General features: G+C 38.8%; 1 protein-coding gene and 1 long non-coding RNA gene across 3 annotated transcripts in view; both read right to left on the bottom strand.

Annotated features, from left to right (window-relative positions):
• Window positions 1–6,058, bottom strand: part of LOC102447430 (desmocollin-1) — a 44,001-nt gene extending 37,943 nt beyond the window's left edge. For both annotated transcript variants that reach the window (XM_075920789.1, XM_075920790.1), the window contains exons 1-2: window positions 5,721–6,058; window positions 2,020–2,104 (exon numbers count right to left, since the gene is read on the bottom strand). In XM_075920789.1, the coding sequence (XP_075776904.1) occupies window positions 2,020–2,104; window positions 5,721–5,795 (160 nt within the window). In that variant the 5' untranslated portion in view covers window positions 5,796–6,058. The remainder of the gene's footprint in view (window positions 1–2,019; window positions 2,105–5,720) is intronic.
• An 8,750-nt stretch (window positions 6,059–14,808) lies between these two features.
• Window positions 14,809–21,283, bottom strand: LOC142826728 (uncharacterized). The gene is made up of 3 exons (XR_012900942.1): window positions 21,019–21,283; window positions 19,280–20,826; window positions 14,809–16,502 (listed from the first exon to the last, which is right to left on the bottom strand). It is a non-coding gene; the product is annotated as an uncharacterized LOC142826728 (long non-coding RNA).
• Window positions 21,284–21,618: the final 335 nt, after the last annotated feature.

The raw sequence follows: 21,618 nt of genomic DNA, 5'->3' as shown, positions 1-21,618 counted from the left end.
TGAACTTATTTCAAGTCAACATGTTTAGCACCTTTAAATATCAGGCTACTTTTACTTAAGAGTAAAAGAATAAATTTAAAGCCCAGCTTTTGGACAAAGTTTACATTCATATTGCACATCCATCCATTTGTTAAGCATATTAGGCCATCTGCTAAAGAATAGTTAGCCATAGTGAGTATTTTACACACATATTGCTGGAAAGGAGAGAGAGAATAGGTTTCACTTTGGTGACTAATGTTTCCCAAATTCATACAATAATACTTGTGTATTTTTGACCCCCTTCAAAGTGTTTATCTTTCTTAATACAGTGCCATCGCCCATTTACATATATAATATTGCTATAACTCAGTGGATGAAATTCGGTCTTCATTAAGTGACTGGCAAGATTCCCCACACACTTCAATGGAACCAGGATTTTGCCAATGTGCAGATTATGGAAGACAAAAGCACTCAAACAGATTCCATCTCCATGGTTCTTAAGTATAACCAATGAGGGGGTAATTTGACAGTGTTCCTTCATTTTCTTTAAAACAACCTTACTGTTGAATAGTCAAACTAACATTATGATACAGCATTTCAACAAATCTCACTCCTTTTTTGTCTGCACAAAATCAGTTTATATCACCAAGCAAGACACCACAGAATTTTCCTTCAACTGCTTTTCCAAAAGCGAGTGCTTGAGAATGAATTCTATATCTGAGGTACATCGGCATTACTCCTACTACTGAATAGCTCTGTGTACTCTTACATGCCGCAGGATTTTAAAATCACATAAAATTTTGCAATTGTGGGGAAAATCCTTGCTTGTTTTACCATTGCGCTATGTATCACCAGTTGTATTACCACTAAACCAGCATCCTCTCCCAATAAAATGCGAAAGAACAGCAGTTGAGTGTGGCTAGTTTGCTAGACAGTAGCCAATATAGTGGCTAATGCTTCAGAAATGGCTGGACAACACAGATCTAGATAGTACTTGGTCCTGCCGTGAGTGCAGGGGACTGGACTTGATGACCTCGAGGTCCTAGTATTCTATGAAAATAATATACAATGATCAGCTGCATACGTTTTCATTATAAAACCTGACATTAAGGTGAACATTTCCATCATGTTCTTTTTATTCCCCTTCTTTTTAAAGGTAGCTTTGATTAATAAAGATAAACACTGTGGTGGGATAAAAATCTACTGAAGGAACAGAGGCAGTTGAGACTATGACCCCTATTCTGAATCATGTTCCAAAACTGTGCCAGTACTGATATAAGACAGCCTCAGATTCAGCTCCCATTGTGTAGGAGGATCCTCAGTTGGCACAAAGCCTCTGTAGCAGCTCCTACATCACACCCTTCCTAAATGCTGCCATAGAAAAAAAGATCTGGAAAAAGTGGGTGTTGTCTGGGCATTGCTAATCCCCATCAAATGGCTCAAACTTGAATTGCTCAGCCCAGTACAGAACAACCCCAGGACTGGGGAACTTCTTTCTTGAATACTGTACTAAATACTTCATAGCCACAGCTGAGTATTTGACCATATTTTATTTCACTGCTGACATATCGGTGACACAAGGAAAACAATCTGTTTTGTTTAAAAGAAAAAAAAATAAAAACAATCCAAGGTAATTACTAAAAAAAAATATGTATCTTTTCTATGGGATTTATGAACATTCAACACACTTCTGGTGTTTAGACCACATATTTAGCGGTTCCCCACCCCCCCAAGCTTGAACACACTGGCCTAAACTACTGCCTTGAATATAAAACAAAACAAAATCTGCTATTCTGTTGTAACAAAAATCAAAATGCATACTCCGGTAGTAAGCAACATTGAATTGTATAACAAAACACAGTAAATGCTTCAATAAAAGGTAAATCTAATATACAATTGAATTTAACTAACTGAATGTTGTCCCAGCTGCAATAAATTGTACTGAAAAAGAAATCAGTATATCCCTTTCATTGTAAAAGCAGGTACAGAAATGGCAAAATGATGCTGTATAGTTTTGAAGGACATCTTGAAACTTCTTACCTTTTCCAACTAATGTCCCAGCCTCTAATTTAGAAGGAACATTAAAAGTGACTTCCTTGCAAGCTTCACAAAATGAATTCAAAACCTGAAAACAAAAAGAATAGACACCCTTGCTGTGAAAGAATTCGTTAAACACTGTTTGAAATCATGGCCTAAAAAGTATATCGTAATTAGCTTTTTTGTCATGTTAAAGAACACCAAACATGAAAAGATGAAATATGTATTACATATTTTGGTGACTAATTTCAAGTTACATCAGTACTGAGACATAGGGAGTTTTTTATTTTAAACAACCCAGTGGGGGTTGGGGGAGAATCTAGAACGTATTATTTATTACATAGGACAGGAAAGCTCTGAGTTGTAATATCCAGGGTTAGAACACAGAAGATGCAGGTTCTAATCTTGACTCTCTTGTCAAAAATCTCACATCAGTGGGCCCAGCACTTCAATCACAAAGAGATTAAATGTCCTTGCCAATGGCAGATCTTCTATTGACTTCAACAGGGTCACAATTAAACTTGGCCTCCCATTTTACCATACATTGAAGCGGGAAAATTAAAACAAACAACTTATCTTCCTTTAAAGAACACTTTGGGCTCTATGGATGAAGTGTATTCAGAATTAAGATTCAGCAATTTCATTACATTTATTTCCACAAGGCTGCATTGATTTATAATATTTAAAGAATATTTTATTGTCATTGATGTGTACGAATTATAATATATGCACCTACAAAAGTACTTTACTAGCAAACTAATCACCAAAATCCTTTAATTGAATCCATCAATATAGGCAGAGGTGTATCCACTCATGTATATCCCATTACAGAATTGGAGCTTCCAACTTCAAAACAGCCATCTGCAGCTGGTAAATAATCACATTTTATAAAACAAAGTGAAGGCACAGAGTGGTTCCAAGCTCTCGGCCTGAGCTCAGATCATGTGTAATAGAAGAACTAAAGGACACCAAATGAAATTAATGGGTAACAGGTTTAAAACTAAAAAAAGAAAGTTCTTCTTTACACAGCATGTAGTCAACCTGTGGAACTCCTTGCCAGAGGAGGCTGTGAAGGCTAGGACTATAACAGAGTTTAAAGAGAAGCTAGATAATTTCATGGAGGTTCGGTCCATAAAAGGCTATTAACCAGGGGATAAATGGCGTCCCTGGCCTCTATTTGTCAGAGGCTGGGAGGAGACAAATCGCTTGATCATTGTCTTTGGTCCACCCTCTATGGGGCACCTGGTGATGGCCACTGTTGGCAGACGGGCTACTGGGCTAGATGGACCTTTGGTCTGACCCAGTATGGTCGTTCTTATATCTATCCAAGGTTTTATTTAATTTAATTACAATTTAAAGTTAGGACCACTAACTGTGGAATATAAAAATAAAAAAATCAATAAGTGTGTTCATGGAAGGAATCTAGATTTTTTTTCTATGAACAACTTACAGGAAAAAAGTGACAAACTTTACATTCAACAATAGATAAGACACCTTTTACGTATTTGTTCAAGATATTGAAAAAACAGCAAAGTGAAATGAGTTGCTTTTGCTGGGAAAATTAGATCACTCATTTTGAATTTTTTAAAAAGCAAGCAATCTTTTAGAGTCATGATTGGCTACAATTTCCAACTAATTTAATTTGAAACACTTTGGATAACCACAGCATTTAAGATACATCACAGACAACTCCTTTTCCTATTCAAATTGGGTTTAACATCCTCACGTGAACCATGTAACTGAAATCATTATTTGTTTCTCAGCCCATATTTTATCTATCTGTAATAGTAATTAATGCTTACAAAACTCTCCATTCTCCTAAAAATATTGCTTTAAAAATATCATTTACAATATAGTCATGCATTGATTCTGCTGGCCTAAAAAAGCCTAATTTCAAAGCATCAACCAACAAGTTTAATATGATACTAAGAGGAAGATTTATGGAAAGAATATACACAGAGACAAGATAAGAATACACCTGTCAGTAAACACAGAAGTGTACAGTATACTCTGAGCATACATATGGCAAATGCCTACACTTGCATTTGTGTATTAAGTTTTGCTTTTGTTTGTTGGAGAAGGAGGCTGCAAGAGAGAACATGGAACATTTCTTTTTGTAATTGGGCTGGTGAGTAAAGTATGATCAGCATGGAGACAAAAATGCCATTGATTAAGATTATAGCAAAGGGTAATTAAATGCATCCTGTTTGGGCTAGTAAGTTTTCATGAAAATTTTCCATTAGTGTATAATGTAGCAAAATAATCAGTTTAGCCTGGCAACAGTATTGAAAATGTATTTATGAAGGCACAATCTACTCATCTATTCTTTACTAGGATTATGATAATGGGGGTAAGTGTGACCAAACAATGTTACTTTACTCAACCGTTGAAAAAGAGTTCTTTTCCTCAGGGCAAACAGAACTGGTCAGGGCTGATAATTATACAGGCAGTCCCCGGGTTACGTACAAGATAGGGACTGTAGGTTTGTTCTTAAGTTGAATTTGTATGTAAGTCGGAACTGGTACATATTGTAGGGGAAACTCTAGCCAAACATTTCTCCAGAGCTCAGTTTTATTCTCCCACACCTCACTTCCCTCAGTCCTTTATTCTCAAGCTGAAGTGTCTGCTGAGAAAAGCCGCTCTGCGTCTCCCTGGTCTGCTGGGGGGGGGGGGGGGGGCGCTAGCTTCACGTCTCCCTGGTCTGCTGGGGGGAAGCAGCTAGTGCGGGGTTGCCTCACCCCGTTTGTAAGTAGGGATCTGATGTAAGTCGGATCCATGTAACCCGGGGACTGCCTGTATATGAATATAAATAGATTTGTTACCCTGCATTTAAATGGGCCAAAAATTATTCAACCTTCAATGCATATAGATCCTTTGAAGTAAATAGAGCATCTACTTGCGTGAGCAAAGCAAACAAGATTTGTCCTCATGTGAATAATTTCAATTTGACTTTTATAAATACAACATATAGACAAAGACTCTTTCCTTTTCATAGCTGATGTGTTGAATAATAAGTATCTGGTTAATGACAATCTTTCAAAGCTCTAACGAGTATGTCTGGCCTGATGGCCCTAATCAAGAAAAACAAAAACAAAAAAAATCCAAGCACTATTTTGGACAAATGGACTGGCCAGATCAATAAATGTAAGTGTCAAAGTACCAAAGTCAATTTCAGTTTTCTAACTCATTTACAGTCTTTCCTTTCTGAAAGTCACCTACTTGAGGACCATATACCAGATAGGCACATTACTTTCCACCATACAACTTGATGTGCATGGAATGGTGCCTTCAGTCACTTAAATTAAAAGGGATAAAGGCTAAGCCTTAAGGAGAGAGAGAGAAAGGGGAAGGGAAAGGGAAAGCCAGGAACCAACTTCAAAGCCTTCACTGACAACTACGACCCAGAAAGGTTGGAATGAATTCAGGCAAGTGTCAAACAGGAGGAGGGGGATGGTTCTCTCTCAATTTAGACGCTGCCACTAAAGCAAAATTCCACTTTCTTTAGTGCAACCCAGGCGCTAATCAGCAGGGGCACCAGGGGGAACGCCTCATTTCCCGAACCACTTTCTTCCGAACTTCTACAGCCCGCCGAAGCTGATCCTGGACAAGCTCCAACTCCTCCAGCCCAGTCCCCCCGTCCGGCCCCAGAGCCTCCCCGGGGACCAGCCCGCAGGGCGCTCGTGGCCAGCGCCGGGCGCACTCACCAGGAGGCCGAAGAGGAGGTGCCGGGAGGCGGCTCTGCAGAGGGAGCCCCGCTGGCGGGCTGCGGCGGGGGCCATCTCCGGGTGGCTGCGGAGGAGCAGGGTCCAGGCGGCGGCGGGGAGCGGGAGGGCGGCGGCGCGGGAGGCGGCTACTTTCCGCTCCGGCGGCGGGCGGGGCGAGGCGCAGCGGCAGCAACAGACGCTCCGTGCGGCTCCTTGCGCGGACCTGAGTTGTTTGCGCTGCTCCTCGCCCGGGCCAGGCAACTCCGGGCGCCGCTTCCCTCCCCCGCCCACCGCGGGGCCGCCCTGCCCCGGCGCGCCGGGAGGGGGGAGCGAGCGAGGCGCCGCCTCCGCCGCACCTGAGTCCCGCTCGCCTGGGCGCCGGAGGCTCAGAGCGCGCCCGGCGTGGGGCGGTGGCGCCGTTTCCCTCGAGCCTGGCCGCAGGCAGCGCCCTTCCGCCTGCCCCTGCCTGGCGCGGGCCCCGTGGTGGGTGGGGCCCTTCCTAGGAGCTTGACTGCGGTTCCTCCCATTCGCCCCCAGTGGAGCGGGCAAAGGCGCCACCCCCTGGCAACCTGCAGCCGAGGAGGCGGCGCTCAGGGGGCTGCTGCTCTGCCTCAGGTGAGTGCAGGCTGGGGTGTGAGAAGCGGCTCTGCAGGTGAGCTGGGCGAGGCTGACAAAAGCCACACCTGCCCCACAGCCAGAAATCTGGGACGCGGATCAGCGCTGGAGCCCCAAATCTTCCGCGAAGGAGGGAAGAAGGGGGGGGAGAGAGAGAGACAAGCCTCTCTAGGCACCGAAAAAACTGCCTGTTTGTGCCTCTTTATCAAAGACTCACTATTAGGTACCTGAGAGGTCATCAAGTCCAGTCCTCTGCCCATCTAGATATTGGGTTTCTTGGACTTATATTAGGTTTTTACTTATTTTATGTAGACTTTACAGTCACATTTCCAAGCAGACTGTCTAGATTTCTTAAGTGAAAACTGAGATTTTTTTCCCCCACTTCATTACATGATCCCAGAAACTGCACTTGTGAAGAAAAAGCAACACGGGGTGCCTGCAGTTCAGCTACAGTTTTTGTTGTTGTTTTTTTTAAAAAAAAAATGTTTACAAATGATAAGATCCATAGCAATATTTCTGTGATGGTTTAAAACTAAAAATAGGTTTTAAAAATAATTGTTCCCCTCTCCATGCAGTGTTTGCAAACAGAATTCAATTCAGAGTTCAACAGAAAATGAAACTGAACAGAAACAAAAGTGAAGATGAGTTTTGTATGTTGTTGTCCAAACTGAGTGAGGCACAAAAGTAAACAAACCATTTAAATGATAAAAAATGAATTATTATATGACCATAAACTTCAATGTATAATCTAAAGAGATATAGGATGTGATAAGAGAGTTATAGTGTACTTTTTCAATTAACTTATCACAGTGCTTTCCCGCTGAATCTATATAGGGCTTGTCTACATTATTACACTGCTGTAGTTCTTGATGAAGATGTTATTTGTGCTTACAGGAGAATTTCTCCTGTTGAGACAGCATTGTCTCCACTTGCGCTTAGGTTGATGTAACTACATCACTCAAGAATGTGGATTTTCCACATCTGTAGTAAGGTAGCTGTATCGAAGTAAGTGCTTAGTGTAATCTAAGGGTGTGTCTAGACTACAGGATTTTGTCAACAAAAGTAGCCTTTTGTCAACAAAACTATACCTGGGTCTACACTACCACCGAGTTCTGTCGACATAACGTCAACAGAATTTGGCAGTTTTGTCAAGAGCAGTAAACCTCATTCTATGAGGAATAACGCCTTTTGTCAACAGAATTCTGTCTACAGAAGGTGATATTGCATCTACACTGTCCTTTCGACTCTCATGTCGACAAAGCGGCTTGCTTTGTCGACAGAACTGGATGTAGTCTAGACGCTCTTTTGTCAACAGAAGCTGTTGACAGGTACTGTTGATATAGCCTTTGTCGACAAAAAGCCTGTAGTCTCGACGTACCCTATCTATCTGTCACTCTACTTTGCTTACAGTTTCTCCTTTCAGTTGAAGCCCTGATTATCCTTTACCTTGTGCATGATGAGCCTGATGTATTTCTGCACAAGATTGTAGAATCTGTCCCTAAAAGTGAAATAAACAGGAAAGAAGGAATGCCCTACTAATGGGGCATGTCATCCATACCACACGTTTTCACTGCACATTTTTTTGTACTTAATGATAATGCTAATGAAATATTTTCTTCTCAGATAGGTGAGCTGGGAAACTGGAATTTGGGAGCTAACACTTACGAAATGGGAGCTTACTCTTGTTTTGTTTTGTTTTGTTTTGTTTTCCTAGAAAACATATCCTGCTAATCCTCCCTTTTTCTTAAAAGCAAATACAGGGCCAGAGTGTTACCCATTCTGCATACCACCAGAGGCATTGAGCTGTCTTTATTCCTCTGTGCCGTCTAACCAAACTGTGGATGGAAGCATGGAGAGGAGAGACAGACGCTTCCTCAGGACCACTGCATTCCTTGTACGGGGCTGCTACGGGGCGTATACCCTATTGAGCAGGAAAACAGATTGTGACAGCTCCAGGGGTAGCATAACTGTGTATTGCCCCTTCCATAGGTTTTGTGGCAAAATCACAGTTGTCTCATAATAATTATGTTAAAATGAGTTACAGTACCATACCAACCTTCAAAATATTAATGGGTAATATCCTACCATCAGAATTACACACCTGTCATTCATTTTCAAAAGAATTGCAGACATGGTAAAATGTCAGGATATGGTTACAATTTGGGCCCAGTTATGACACATTTCCTAATGTAATGCTCCAAGTGAATCAGACCACTCATATTCGTAAGCACTATGATCAACAATAAGTATTTGCGCTTTTAGATCTTTAGTTGTGTCAACATATTTGCCTGGAGAAATCCCTAGTAGTAAGGTTAACAAGTGTTGGATGATTCAAGCTTCTTCTTCTGAAGGTGTGGCTAAGATCCTCAACTGTCATATCAAATTTACATAAATATTTTGAACTTTGTAGAATTTACTCTGAGGTCTAGTCTACACTACTGCTGCCTATCGATCTTAGGTACTCAACTTCACCTATAGCAATAATGTAGCCAAAGTCAATGTACATAAATCCACTTACTGTGGTATTTTCACAGCAGTAAGTGGACAGTTTATGCTCTCCCATTGACTCTCCTGACTCTTCTCATTCTGCTGGAGTATTGGAGTTGATGGGAGAATGCTTGACGGTTGATTTATCGGGAGATGGAACAAATCAACCTGGCTGGATTGATTGCTGTCCATCAATTTGGTGGGTAGTTAAGATATGCCCTGAATGTATTTACCCTTCACTAAAGCTAACACATTACTGCCTTTAAGATAAAAATATACTTCCCTAATGAAAATCTCAGTATATTTTATTATAATTCTTTCACTGGTCTCCATTTCTACAGATCTTTATGGGCTTCTACTGGTTGGTTTCTCCTGGACAACCAGTAGTCCTGGGAGCCAGCAACGTAATAGGCCTCTTCCTAGTTCTAACATTTATTTGTAAACTAGACTCAGATAAACATTTTTAACAAAAAATTCCGCTAGTGTCAGTGAAAATGTATTTTTTATTTTCATATTCAGTGTTGCATGCCTTTCAGATGTTCAGCACTGCATAAGGTAACTATGCGATCATTTAATCTTCATGTGGCTCTTTCACTCTGGTTTTCTTTCTCAACCAGTTTATTTTTTCTTAATTGAATCCTGGTTCTAATTTCTTTTATTTTTATTTATTCTGCTCACTTTCACTTCTTTTAAATTCTTCCATGATTCTAATCACACGTGTTAAATTTATTCCTGCAAAATTAAGTTCTGTTTGCTCACTGGCCCCCCATGTCTTTCCTCTACGGTGGAGCATGTTTCTCTTTTTATATTTTACTCAGTTGTCTCCTTCTCCTTTGCCTTCTATCCCCCACTACACAGTGCCTATTCCAGCTGCTGCAAAACCTTTAAGAAGGTTCTGAGTCATCCCTTCACTGAAAACATATTCCTTCATATTTGAGTAGAAAAAGTGAGAAAAATATGTTGCCATATGTACACTGCAGCAATAGTATCCTGAACACAAATCGCTCATTTAAGATATGCTGTCTAATATAGATTCAATAATTGATTTATTTGTTTGAATGTATATATGAATTACTGTATACTTGCATTATGTTCTTAAAGAAAATTAGAATAAACAGCTTTCTCTAATTTATTTTCCTAGTCACTGTAGTGAATACAGTATTCCAAAACCGTAATTGTTCTGATACGTGTTTATTTCCTCAACTAAATAAAATTCAAATATTGTGCTTGCATAAAATAAACTAAAACCACTATGTTTAGATAATAAGGTACTATAACATTTCATTAACTAAAGTTTGACTACTATTTTAAAATATTTTTGTCTTGCAAACCCTACGTGAACGTACATTGATAAAAATATGGCAATAGAAAGAAGAAGAATCGTGTTAGTTCACTTAAAATTGCTTAAAGCTTTTGCAAAATACTTTTAGTAACATATGTTACAGTTCGAACTGCAGAGCAACAGCAAAATTCTGAACATCTGGCTCTCCAAGTTTATGCAGGAGTTGCTACAATCACTCATGTCTTTTTCAGCTACAGGAAGAAGTACCACAATGTGGCTACTGTTGAAGACCATTCTGGAGCCTCAGCTAACTGAAAATGTGGTGACTTATCTGATGAAGTCAGTGTTACCCCCCCAAAGTTCATGACCTAATACATCTGTTAGTGTATAAGGCCATGTCTACACTACAGAGAAGATTGAAGCAGCCACAGTCAAACTTCCGGGGTTCAAATTAGCGGGTCTAGTGAAGACATGCTAATTTGAATTTAGAGGCCACTCCCATCGATGCTGGTAGTCCTGTTTCTACGAGCAGTAAGGGAAGTTGAAGGGAGAGTGTGCTCCCTTTGACTTCCCGCAGTGTGGACAGTGCCAAAATTTGAGTTAAGATATTTTGACTCCAGCTATGCAATTAACATAGCTGAAGTTGCATTCGACCTCATCCCCTAGTGTAGATCAGAGGCAGGGTGTCACTGGACTCCTTTTTGTTTTTATAGTTGCAGACTAATATGGCTACCCCTCAGAGACTTTTTACCTGGTTAATTCAATTTCAGGAAATCCATGTCCCATTCATTTCCATCTGTTTCTAAGTGCATTTCAAGGTGTTGTTTTTTAACAAATAAAGACCTATGTAATTTATGATCTGGGTATTTTTAGAGACTGTCTTTCTTCTTGTGTGTCATTGCAATGACTTCAATCAGTTGGTGCACTCAAGTAGAAAGTCACTAGATATGTACTTTTCAGGTTTAGTAGCAGGGACTCACAACTTAGTAAAGTTTGCACTCTGTATTACACTATTCTGAACATGGAGCCCCTTCAAACGCCCTCCTCCCTCTCCCCCTTCCCCCCGGGGTCACTTTAATGCAGGCTGTATACTCCAGAGCTACGTTTAAGAGGGATAAGGGATCTTTCGGAAAAGGCTTTATTTTCTGAAAGATCCGTGTCTAGACTGGCGCTTTTTTCTGGCAAAGCTCCGAGCCGAAAAAAAGCAGCAGCCATTTTTATGCTAATGAAGCGGGGGAGATTTAAATCCCTACTTCATTAGCAATTGCGATACATCTAATTTGCATCCCTCTTACAAAAAAGGGATGCAATCTAGATGTAGCCCAGCGGTATAAAACTGGTATTGCAACTCCTATACCACCTCCTCACTACTAGGTCATGTCTACACTACAGAGAAGATAGACCCTCCGGAGGTTGATCTTGTAGCGTTTGATTTAGCAGGTCAAATCAAACGCTGAGCACAGTCCTCACCAAGGTCCTGTACTCTTAATGCTGTGAGGAGTAAGGGAAGCCAAGAGGAGTGTGTCCTCCCATCAGCCTCCCACAGTGTAGACACTGTGGTGGCTCAACTTAAGGTAAGATGAATCTAGCAACATATTTTGCATATCTGGATGGTGTACCTTAAGCTGACCTGAGTAGTCTAATGTAAATCAGGCCCCAGTGACATAGAGGTGTGGTCTTGGGAAAAGGGATGTGGCATTTACTTCATTTGTTGCTAGTTAGACTGTGGGCACCTTGGAATATATTATTATTCCAAGTGTTCTGGCTGCTTGAAGTTATTTAGGAATATCAAAGCTATAAACCACTAGCCAAGGATTGGGGTTGCAAGCCGAGATACCACCTTTGCAGCTGCTCTTCTGAATGGCACTGTGTTCTTTTTTGCAGTAGCCAAGAACCAAGATAAGAATGCTTTCAGTGCAGCATTTCTTGCCTTGAAACTCACTCCATTTGTGGCCCACCAGAGACCATATTTAGTGATCTTTAGCATATTAATCAAGGGCTATGCTTTTGCCAAGCATTAAACTATGAATTATTCTATGTGTTGAAGAGAGTCTAATGTGGTGATTGTTCTTAATTTAGATCACATACTCAGTTGTGAAGGGTATATAATATATAAATGAGACTCGCCCTAAGAGATCAATCACTCTTCCAACTCTGGCTTTATTAGTACATTGAGGAGTGGGATGTGGAGGATATGCAACTTGTCTTTAATTGTGAGAATAATTACTAAAAAAAAGATTTAAATCCTTCCTCCTTTCCTCATTCCCAGTTGACATTTGGACTGAGTAAGAATGCATAATATGGCCTCGTGCTTTTACAGAATATTTTTTGTCATAAAAAAAACACTCTGAAGCATTCAGAAAAATCTAAATAAAATGTCTCATTTTAAAACTATTCTCATTAAAAGGTTTTGTTTATTTAATACGTCTTTTAGAAGTTTTATCTGTCTCTTCCCTAAATAAAACAGTACACACATGCATATTTTAACTAGCTTTTCTTGTTCTTAACCTAGTGATTTATCTCAACATTTTCATATGAAAATTACTATTTGCCAAGACACAGGGTGTATTATGGCAGGTATGAATATACCTTCTGTCATAACCAAACCAGATTTTCATCTGACTCTCTTGGAATTATGAGATCATTACAGATATGTGCTTCATTGAGCCTACTCTTTCAAATAATAGATAATGTCACTTGTAGGTTTAAATTAGAATAAATGGCAGTTTATCTACAACTGGGAATCTTTAAATCATGATCTGAGGACTTCAGTAACTCATCCAGAGGTTATGGGTCTGTTACAGGAGTGGGTGGGTGAGATTGTGTGGCCTGTGATGTACAGGAGGTCAGAGTAGATTAACATTATTGTTCTCTCTGGCCTTAAAGTCTATGAAACTTTTTTACCAATACAATTTAAAATAATAGTTGTAGAACTTAAAACAACTAAAGGAAATTTTAAAGGAATATTGTCAACATTATTTTATTTCCAGTATTTGAAAGCCATTCTTTATAACATGAATCTGAATTCAGTGCAATTTTAAACTGCTTGAAGAATATAGCATGCAGTGTAGAAATTGTTCAAGAGTTTCAACCCTGGCAGAACCTATTCATTATTGAACCAGCATACTGCCTTCAAAATGCTCTTGTCAGGCAAGATCTGAAAAAAGGAGGATGGATCTTACATCATGCTTTGAAACCCAGGTGACTTGTACTGTGCTCGATTAGTGGGAGAAGTGAATGCCAAAGTGAAAAACCCTCTTCTGAGAATCTCTGCTCCTATTTCTATAAAAGAGAAGTTCCTGTGTTGACTAGTGATGGATAGAGTAGAAAGACTATTTTTCAGGTATTCAGCACCTCACTGTTCAGGGATTTACAGGTATATGTGGCCTGGAAGTAAACAGAAAATCAGTGCCATCCAGAAATTAATTTGCTATATCTCTCATAGTTAAACTGGTGAGAACTTTATTCTCCACTAGCTGTAGCCTCTGAGCAGTTATGATCTGTACCCTATGTACAGGATATCTCTATACTTCAATGTGAAGGCTAAAAGGGGTTGTGTAACTACAGAATGGTCTTTGTTGAAAATAAATTATGGGAATTGTCTTAGTAAGTATGATTTTCTTTTTTTTTTTTTTAAGTTGTTTTTGGCTGCTAATGCCACCTGAGAATGCAAGAGCAATCAGAGATAAACACTCCTAAATTATGAGTCTTTTGGGATAAATGATTAGTGGACTCCCTAAATATTGGAAAAGATTCAATTCCTGCCATAACTCCTCAATACTTCCTCTACCACTAGCGTCACCTCCATCTTGTAGCAAGTAATTGAGTTGAGTTGCACATTTAAAAGAACAACTAGATGTGACTTATTTTAGATTTAGAATCTCATGCACCTAAGTGATTCATGAGGCAACCCATTTTGTCCATTGTTATCTCCATCTTCACTTCCATCATGGCAGCATTCTCTTTGTTCACCCTATGGTAAGTCCCTTTTCTTTCCTCTTTTCCTCTACTCGGGGAGAATCCAATCTAAGATGGATGTTGTGCTTCTTTCCTTGGGTATCCTGATGGCATGACCAAACCATAATAGTCATCACTGTCTCATTATGGAGTCTGCAGTCCGCTGACCTTGTGGTATAGCACTTTCTTATTAATTAGGTGATTTCACCAATGGATTCCCAAGATTCTTATTAAACTTGTTTTCTGTTGAGTACTTCCATCTTCAGCCATATTTCCAAGACATACAGTAGTGTCAGAAAGTCAATAGCATTGTACAATCTTATTTAAGTATCTTCTTATTCTTCCAGATATGAGTCCATTCTTAAAAGAAAATCATCAACCACAAAACTATCTAAGTCCCTCTGTCATGCTCAGGCCAAAAACTAGAATGAAAGGGTTTTTTTATTTTAAATTTAAGATTATATTAAATGTACCTTATCGCAATTTTGTCAATAACTTGATTCAAAGAACAGGAGAATTAAAAACATAGTATAAGTGTTTGTTTATACCATCTGTCAAAGCTGTTACCCACTCTGGCACTTCAAGTGCAGAAGGCGGGGCCCTGCAAGGGTACGTGTACTCTATAGAGGAAGATTGAAGCTGCCACTGTAAGTCTTCTAGTGTTCAAATTAGTGGATCTTGTTAAGACAGCTAATTCAAAATGAGAGGGGTGCTCCGGTAGATGCCGGTAGACCTGCTTTCACGAGGAATAAGGGAAATTGAAGGGAAAGTGTGCTCCCTTTGATTTTCTGCAGTGTAGACAGTGCCAAAAGCCGAGTTAAGGTACTTCGATTTCAGCTATGTAATTAATGTAGCTGAAGTTGCGTATTTTAATTCAACTTTGTCCTGCAGCGTAGACACTTTAAAATACCTTGCCACTAAAAGCTTTTGTTTAAAACTTCCGAAGGTCAAAGATTCCCTGGCCTTAGATAGGTATTGCTGCCACCACCCAAATGCAATCCATTGGAAAACCCAGGAAGGTCCATTTGGGAATTCCTGCCTGTTGAGCATCCTCTTAGTAATTTGTCTTTGCAGTCTTAGGCACATTCATACAAAACCTCCTGCCTTCAGGAACACAGGAATCAGATGATGGACTTAAAATAGTGATTTTTATTAACAACAACAGCAAAAAGAGAGAACACAGTTGGCAAAATAGTACTTGATTGCTAGGTGTTACAGACCTGTTAATCCCTCTATGGGGATTAACACACAGAGAATTGCTTCCCAGGGATTCAGTTTGGAAAGTTACAGTATAAGGGGGTAGTTATATGTTTCAGCACAGAGAAGTCCAACAAACCCCAACATAAAGAAAACAACTTTCGCACGTCAGATTTAAACATTCCCTGTTCTACTTACATACCTGTAGTTTCAAGATTTAGTTTTCCCTAGATATGGATGTCTCTGAATTGTTCATACCAGAGTCCCTGCCTTATTTCATGTCCACCAAAGCTTTCCTATGGACACAACAGGGGCAGGAAGGTCACACTTCCAATTCAAAAGCCCACCTTCCATTTCCATTGACTCTCCTGGCCTCCTGCCAACTCACCTACTGCTTCCATATTATTCCTGGATACTCTCTAGGACCAACTGTCTGGTTTTAACCCTTACAGGCAAGACAGCTAGGGTTATGTCTCAAGAGTTAACCACCCAACAGTAGATCTATTAGTTCCATACTTGATTTTCCTAGACATGGGAATGAAGGCCACCATGCAAGCCTTTTAGCATCTCTAGATTCATATTGAATTCCTATTCATCTCTGTGGGAAACACTCAGTTCTGCTACTGACCAGGAATATTACAGGTTCACTGAGCTGAACTTGGTACAAGTTCTCTGGTCAGCGTCACATGGACATTCTAATGGAAGAAGAAACATACTTAGCTTTCACTACAGCTACCTTATACATTTTCAAAAGAACTTCTTGGCATAAGATATCAGACTGTGCAATTTCTGCCTCTGGTGTTAAAGTCTCCCTTCTATGCTTCATTTTTTTCATGCCATATTTGTACCAATAGCAGAATTATAACAATCTAAAAGATTTTATTACAGACTTCATAATGGTAGCATTTTTATTTTGCATGTATTTGGCATTAAATTATAAGAGCCACATTTAAAATATATGGGAAAGACTGCTGATAGCAATTATTATGGTATTATTACTCACTAAACATTACTTTCAGATGCTACATTTTCTATTCTTAAGACTCTTCTTTATTCATCTCATATCAGCAAAGAAACTTTACCTTCTTTCTTGTGCATATAATATTTTGTAGATTAGATAGAGACAGACTGTTACTATTAATATTCATTAAAGAAATGAGTGACAAACCTGTAAGTTGTTTCTGCCCTATATATGTATATGGCTGTAAACCCCAGTCCATGAGCAGGAAAATCTGGAATTAATCCTGGAAAAGAAAATTCACAAAGTTTTCCTCTTTGTAGTACGTACATTGTAGAGGGTTAGCTGGACCAGTATTTTTATTGTAGTCCCAGTTTTAAAATATAGTAGGTTAATTCTACATAACTGTTTCTAATCCTTATAACAGTTTAATATGTGTGTCAGTAAAATACTGTTCCCCAAACTAATTCCATTTCAAACATAAATCACCAAATTCTGTTCTAGTTTACAACCTTGTAAATCCCATGAACTTCACTGACTTCCTTATAAATCTTATCACATTGCTGAAGAGTATACTAAAATAATTATAATTTGTTAAATGTGTATCCTTTTTTTCTTTTGGAGTCTATGGTATTTATAGACTTATTTTTATAAAATGTTCCGTTGTTACTATAATTGGTTCAGTTTCATTGGTAAAGCCTAATACAGACAAGTGACATCCCGCATATTACTCACATGTTCTTTAGATCAACTCTAAAGCAAGTTAAGCAATACTGTGTTCAAAATACAAATGACTAGTTGGTTTCCTGTCTACAAGGGTATTTTCACCATTACGCCTTTATATAGCATTGGAATGATGGTAGCAAAAGTGAAAAATGATTTGCAAACATAAATAAATGTAGAATCCATTCAATGCCAGATCCTACTTTAAATTATATTAATGTAAATGTGGAATAACTCATTGACTTCAGTGTTAAGCTGAGAACAGAAACTGCCCGTTTGCTTCTGTTTAAAAACATGTTGATGATGAATCCTTGGCATGGGGTATATGCCATCCTGACTCTGATATAGGCCTAAGAGGCCAGTTAATGGGTCTGGCTTCCCCTGATGCAGAAGCCCAGAGGAAGTCTGTAGGGGAAAGAGCCGGGTGGTGACTATAAAGAAAAGGTGTGAGGATCAGAGTAATGGCTGAAGACTTGGATATTTTTCTGTTGTACTTCCCATAACCCTGGAAGGTGTGAGACTAAAATATGATCTGGCCAGAGGGCTGACTCTCAAAAAGAGGCAGATCAGTGAAGCACTGGAGCAACTGTGGTTTGGGGGATGCTAGAGAGAAAAGAGCTGCTATGCCATGCCCAAACACAAGAAGGCAAGATAATGGAGAGTCCACAGTCCACCAAAGCAGTAACATCTTTCTAAAGTAACACATTTTGCAGGAAAGGGTTGGGAACTTATTATTTTTTTAAATCTTCTGTTTTAGAACAGATTTAATTCAATGCAATGCAATAATCTCACTCAAAATACGGTGTAAATGTTTTGTTATGCAATATTTTAAAAGTCAGATGCTTCTCTCTGATTTATCAAGAATTAATGTTTTCTGCATAGTAGCTACAAATAAACGTACAAGTGCTAATTCCAAAATTAAGACCTTTTAGGCACCTCTGTAGAGTAATATTTAGATTCATAGAGTATATTTGGATTCATATCAATTCACTGTGGTTAGTGGAGAAGAAAAAAGGAAAATGTTAGATGACTTCTTTCATTTTAAACAAAATAAACTGCTCATCTTGATTGGTTTATGAAAACATCCAATGGATGCACTGTTTTTTAAGTGCCTAATCCTTGCTCAAGACTCTTCTCTACTGCAGAGTTCTCATGAATCCTCCGCTCCGGAGCCATGAGTTAACATGACGTTTTAGAGTCCTTTCACGTGTGTCTATCTAGGTGCTTACATGGCTCCCAGCATTATAGTATCTGGATTTTCCTCCTGTGCAATAGTTGTTCTAAGCCCTCATAAGGGATTGAATCTGTGAATCTAAACCTCTGCCCCTGATTATGTGTACGTCTATACTGCAGGGGGTTTCTGGGATACCAGAGGTATCTCGGAAAAACTCCGCCGAGTCCAGAGAATGTATTTGCTTTTTTTTGCAGAAGTGCATACGCGCTCTTTCAGAAGCCCAGTCTTTCTCATTTCATGAGGAAGAAGGGGTCTTCCGAAAGAGGGCAATTTTCTGAAATTTGGCCCACTGTAGACAGGCCAAATTTCAGATAAGCCTCCTCTGGAAAAAAAAATCAGAATAAGCTACACAAAATGCGGAGTGCATTTTGCATAGCTTTCCCCCCAAAAAAGTGGTAGTGTAGACCTAGCCTATGAAAATTATTTTTGAAAAATGAAATTTATATAATCCATCTAGCTGTACACATAGCTGTCCTCTGAGAATTCACATTCTTAATATTAGAGGGGTAGCCGTGTTAGTCTGGATCTGCAAAAGCAACAAGAAGTCCTGTGGCATCTTATAGACTAACAGATGTAGTGGAGCATAAGCTTTCGTGGGCAAAGACCCACTTCGTCAGATGCATGCTCCAATACATCTGTTAGTCTATAAGGTGCCACAGGACTTCTTATCATTCTTAATATTATTTCCTTTATCTGCACTCCTCCATTCCTTCCAACTGATACTTACATTCAGGTATTGCATCAGGTTTTTAATTCCAGAAGATTGGAAGAGCGCTAATATGCCATCATTCAAAATGGACAAAAGGTGTAACCAGGGTAACTGTAGGCTCTTTAGCCTGATATCAATCCCAAACAAAGTAATGGAAAAGCTGATACAATAATTAATTGATAAAGAATGTGAAGATAATTAATATCAGTCAATTTGGTTTTAGGGAATATAGAGCTTATCAAATGAATCCAATTTCATTTTTTAAAATTATAAATTTGGTTGATAAGATAACTCTGTAGATTCACAATTCTAAGACTTTTATAAGTTGTTGACCATTAGGGCAAAATATTCAAACTCAGCTGCCAAAAACTGGGAAACTAAATACATGTCTCGGCACCTGTATATGGTGTTTGATTTTTCTGAGGTGTTGAGGACTCCTTGGTTCCTGCTGACATCAGCTTCAACTTCTATTGAAGATCATGGAAATTTGCCTGAATAAGGACTCATAAAAAAAACAAGTAAGAAACTCTCAGGACTTCGAGCCCTATTCTAGACAAGGTTGAATATATATTAAGATAAAGCATTATTACAGAAATAAAATCTTGATTGTGTTGCTCATTCCATCACACAAGCATAAAGTCCTAGGCTCTCAAAATCCCACTGGTTCTGCAAGACTGCAAAATCTTTATTTACACATGTTATTCAGAGGCAGGACATCGGCAACAGCCAACAGGAATTTAAAGATTCCATGAATGACAAATAGTAATTAGTAAATATTTGTACGTTTAATCATTTCATTGAGCTGATTCCAGTTTTGTAAGAAAAATGGGTCCACTCCCTACCCTTTTATTAATGACCCAATTGTAAATCATTTGTAATCATAGATATTTCTATTTCTTGTTCTAGTAGATTTCTTTCTTGTCATTTACCTTTATAAGCTTTCAAAGATAGGTGTGGTTTGTATTCATTTTGTAACTAACTCTTACGTTCGTTACATTTATTCAGTTCATAAGCAAAGACATGTTTAAGCAGGTACATTAGTTTCAGCACATCTTTAACATTTATTATTTAGATGCTTTCTGAGATTATCATGGAAGACATTTGTATTGCTGAAGTACTTTTTAGTCTAGTACTTTTATCATTAACAGCTCTTCATGTGGCCTCTATTTTGACTAACATAATTTAAGAAGTGTAAAAAAGAAGTTGTTGATTTCCAGCTCTGTTGTGTTGTTTTAAAAGTGGATGATCTTAAATATTTATCCTTTCTGCACTTTTATGGTATTGCACAGTTTTAGAGAAAAAATTACCAAAAATAATCACCTCGTTAAAATAATGCTTAAACTTTCACAAATGCTGTATAGATATAACACATCTGAATGTCCGTTTCACAAAGCTTAAGAATATTACCTTCTAATTGTAATCTAAGCTACATCTGTATCCTAAGCAGACCCTCTAAGCATGCCCCCTGCATGAGGAGGGTACAGTAGCCATGGGGTATTGTGTACATAGATGCGCTCCATTGTCCATGGCCAGATTATGTTCACTGAGCCTTCTTAGGATTCCTTCCATATCTCAGATACCAGAGTGCATATACCCATGTATTCAGACTGCTCATATGAGCAGGTTGATTCTTAGGATTTTGAACAGTCATCCTTTAAGACACTGATGTCCAAGTAGCCTACCTCTGGAAATGATCTCGCAGCTCCTACTCACGGGCCTGAGGTCCGATTCTGCACTGCTTTGCATGTTCTGTAGATACTTAACTCTTTGCAAAGTGAATGAAAAAGGTGTAACTTGATCCTGGTTTACACCACTTTGATTTGATTTAGTAGGTCTTCTCTCAGTCTGCTAAATTGACCTTCAGTGCATCAATCGCTGCAGCGTGGATCCACTCCATAGTGTAGACAAGCCCATAGAGGAGGGCATATTGAACATGAGGAGTCACTGTGACAATGGGCAAATGACAGAGAAATCAGAGATACAAAGGAAATTATCTTTGACTACATAATGAATCTATTGAGTAGCCTGTAGTTGGCTACCTGAAACCATTTCTTTATGGCACCAGGAAAACAAAGAGAAAAATTAAAAAACCCAGCAGGAAAATATTTTACGATATTGGCACAGATTGTAACTTACAAGACTGTAATTAGAAGTTCCTGAAGTTCAAGGGTGGAGCAGCATGGTTAGTACTTGTATATTTTACAGCTCAGGTATGTTTCATCACCTTCCCTCCCACAATGTATTTTAACCCTATGGAGCGGGCAGCTTCTTAATTGTGAAGTTAAATGGAAGATTTTTCCTTTTCAGTTGAGCTTGTTTGAGCTGAGAGGGCAAAATTACTGTGGCATTGATTGTACTGTATGTAGCCTAACTGGTTATTTTACTTTACTGACGTAAGCTTTTATCTGAACGTAGTGTTCAAGTCCAGTTCAAAAAAATCAAGCAAGACAGAACTATAGAATGAGAAATTGAAATACCCATAAAAGGAGAAGCAGTTCTTGCTAGCATCTCCATCAAATTAATTTATGAATATTTGAAAATGTCATTAAATATTTTTAAACTTGCATTCTTTGTAGAGTTTGTAATGAATAATGTAGTCAAACTATGAAAACCAACAAATGGGGTTAAACCAATTTACACAAGCTGAGGATCTGTCAGAATACTTTTATGTAGATTAAATAAGGCTTTTAACAGAATCCCACATGTGAGTCCCATAAGCAAACTAGGGAAAGGTAG

The sequence above is a fragment of the Pelodiscus sinensis genome, chromosome 2 (genome assembly GCF_049634645.1).
Source record: "Pelodiscus sinensis isolate JC-2024 chromosome 2, ASM4963464v1, whole genome shotgun sequence".
NCBI lineage: Eukaryota > Metazoa > Chordata > Testudines > Trionychidae > Pelodiscus > Pelodiscus sinensis.
Note: the sequence above shows the minus strand (reverse complement) of the source record. Positions and strands in the feature narration are given on the sequence as shown.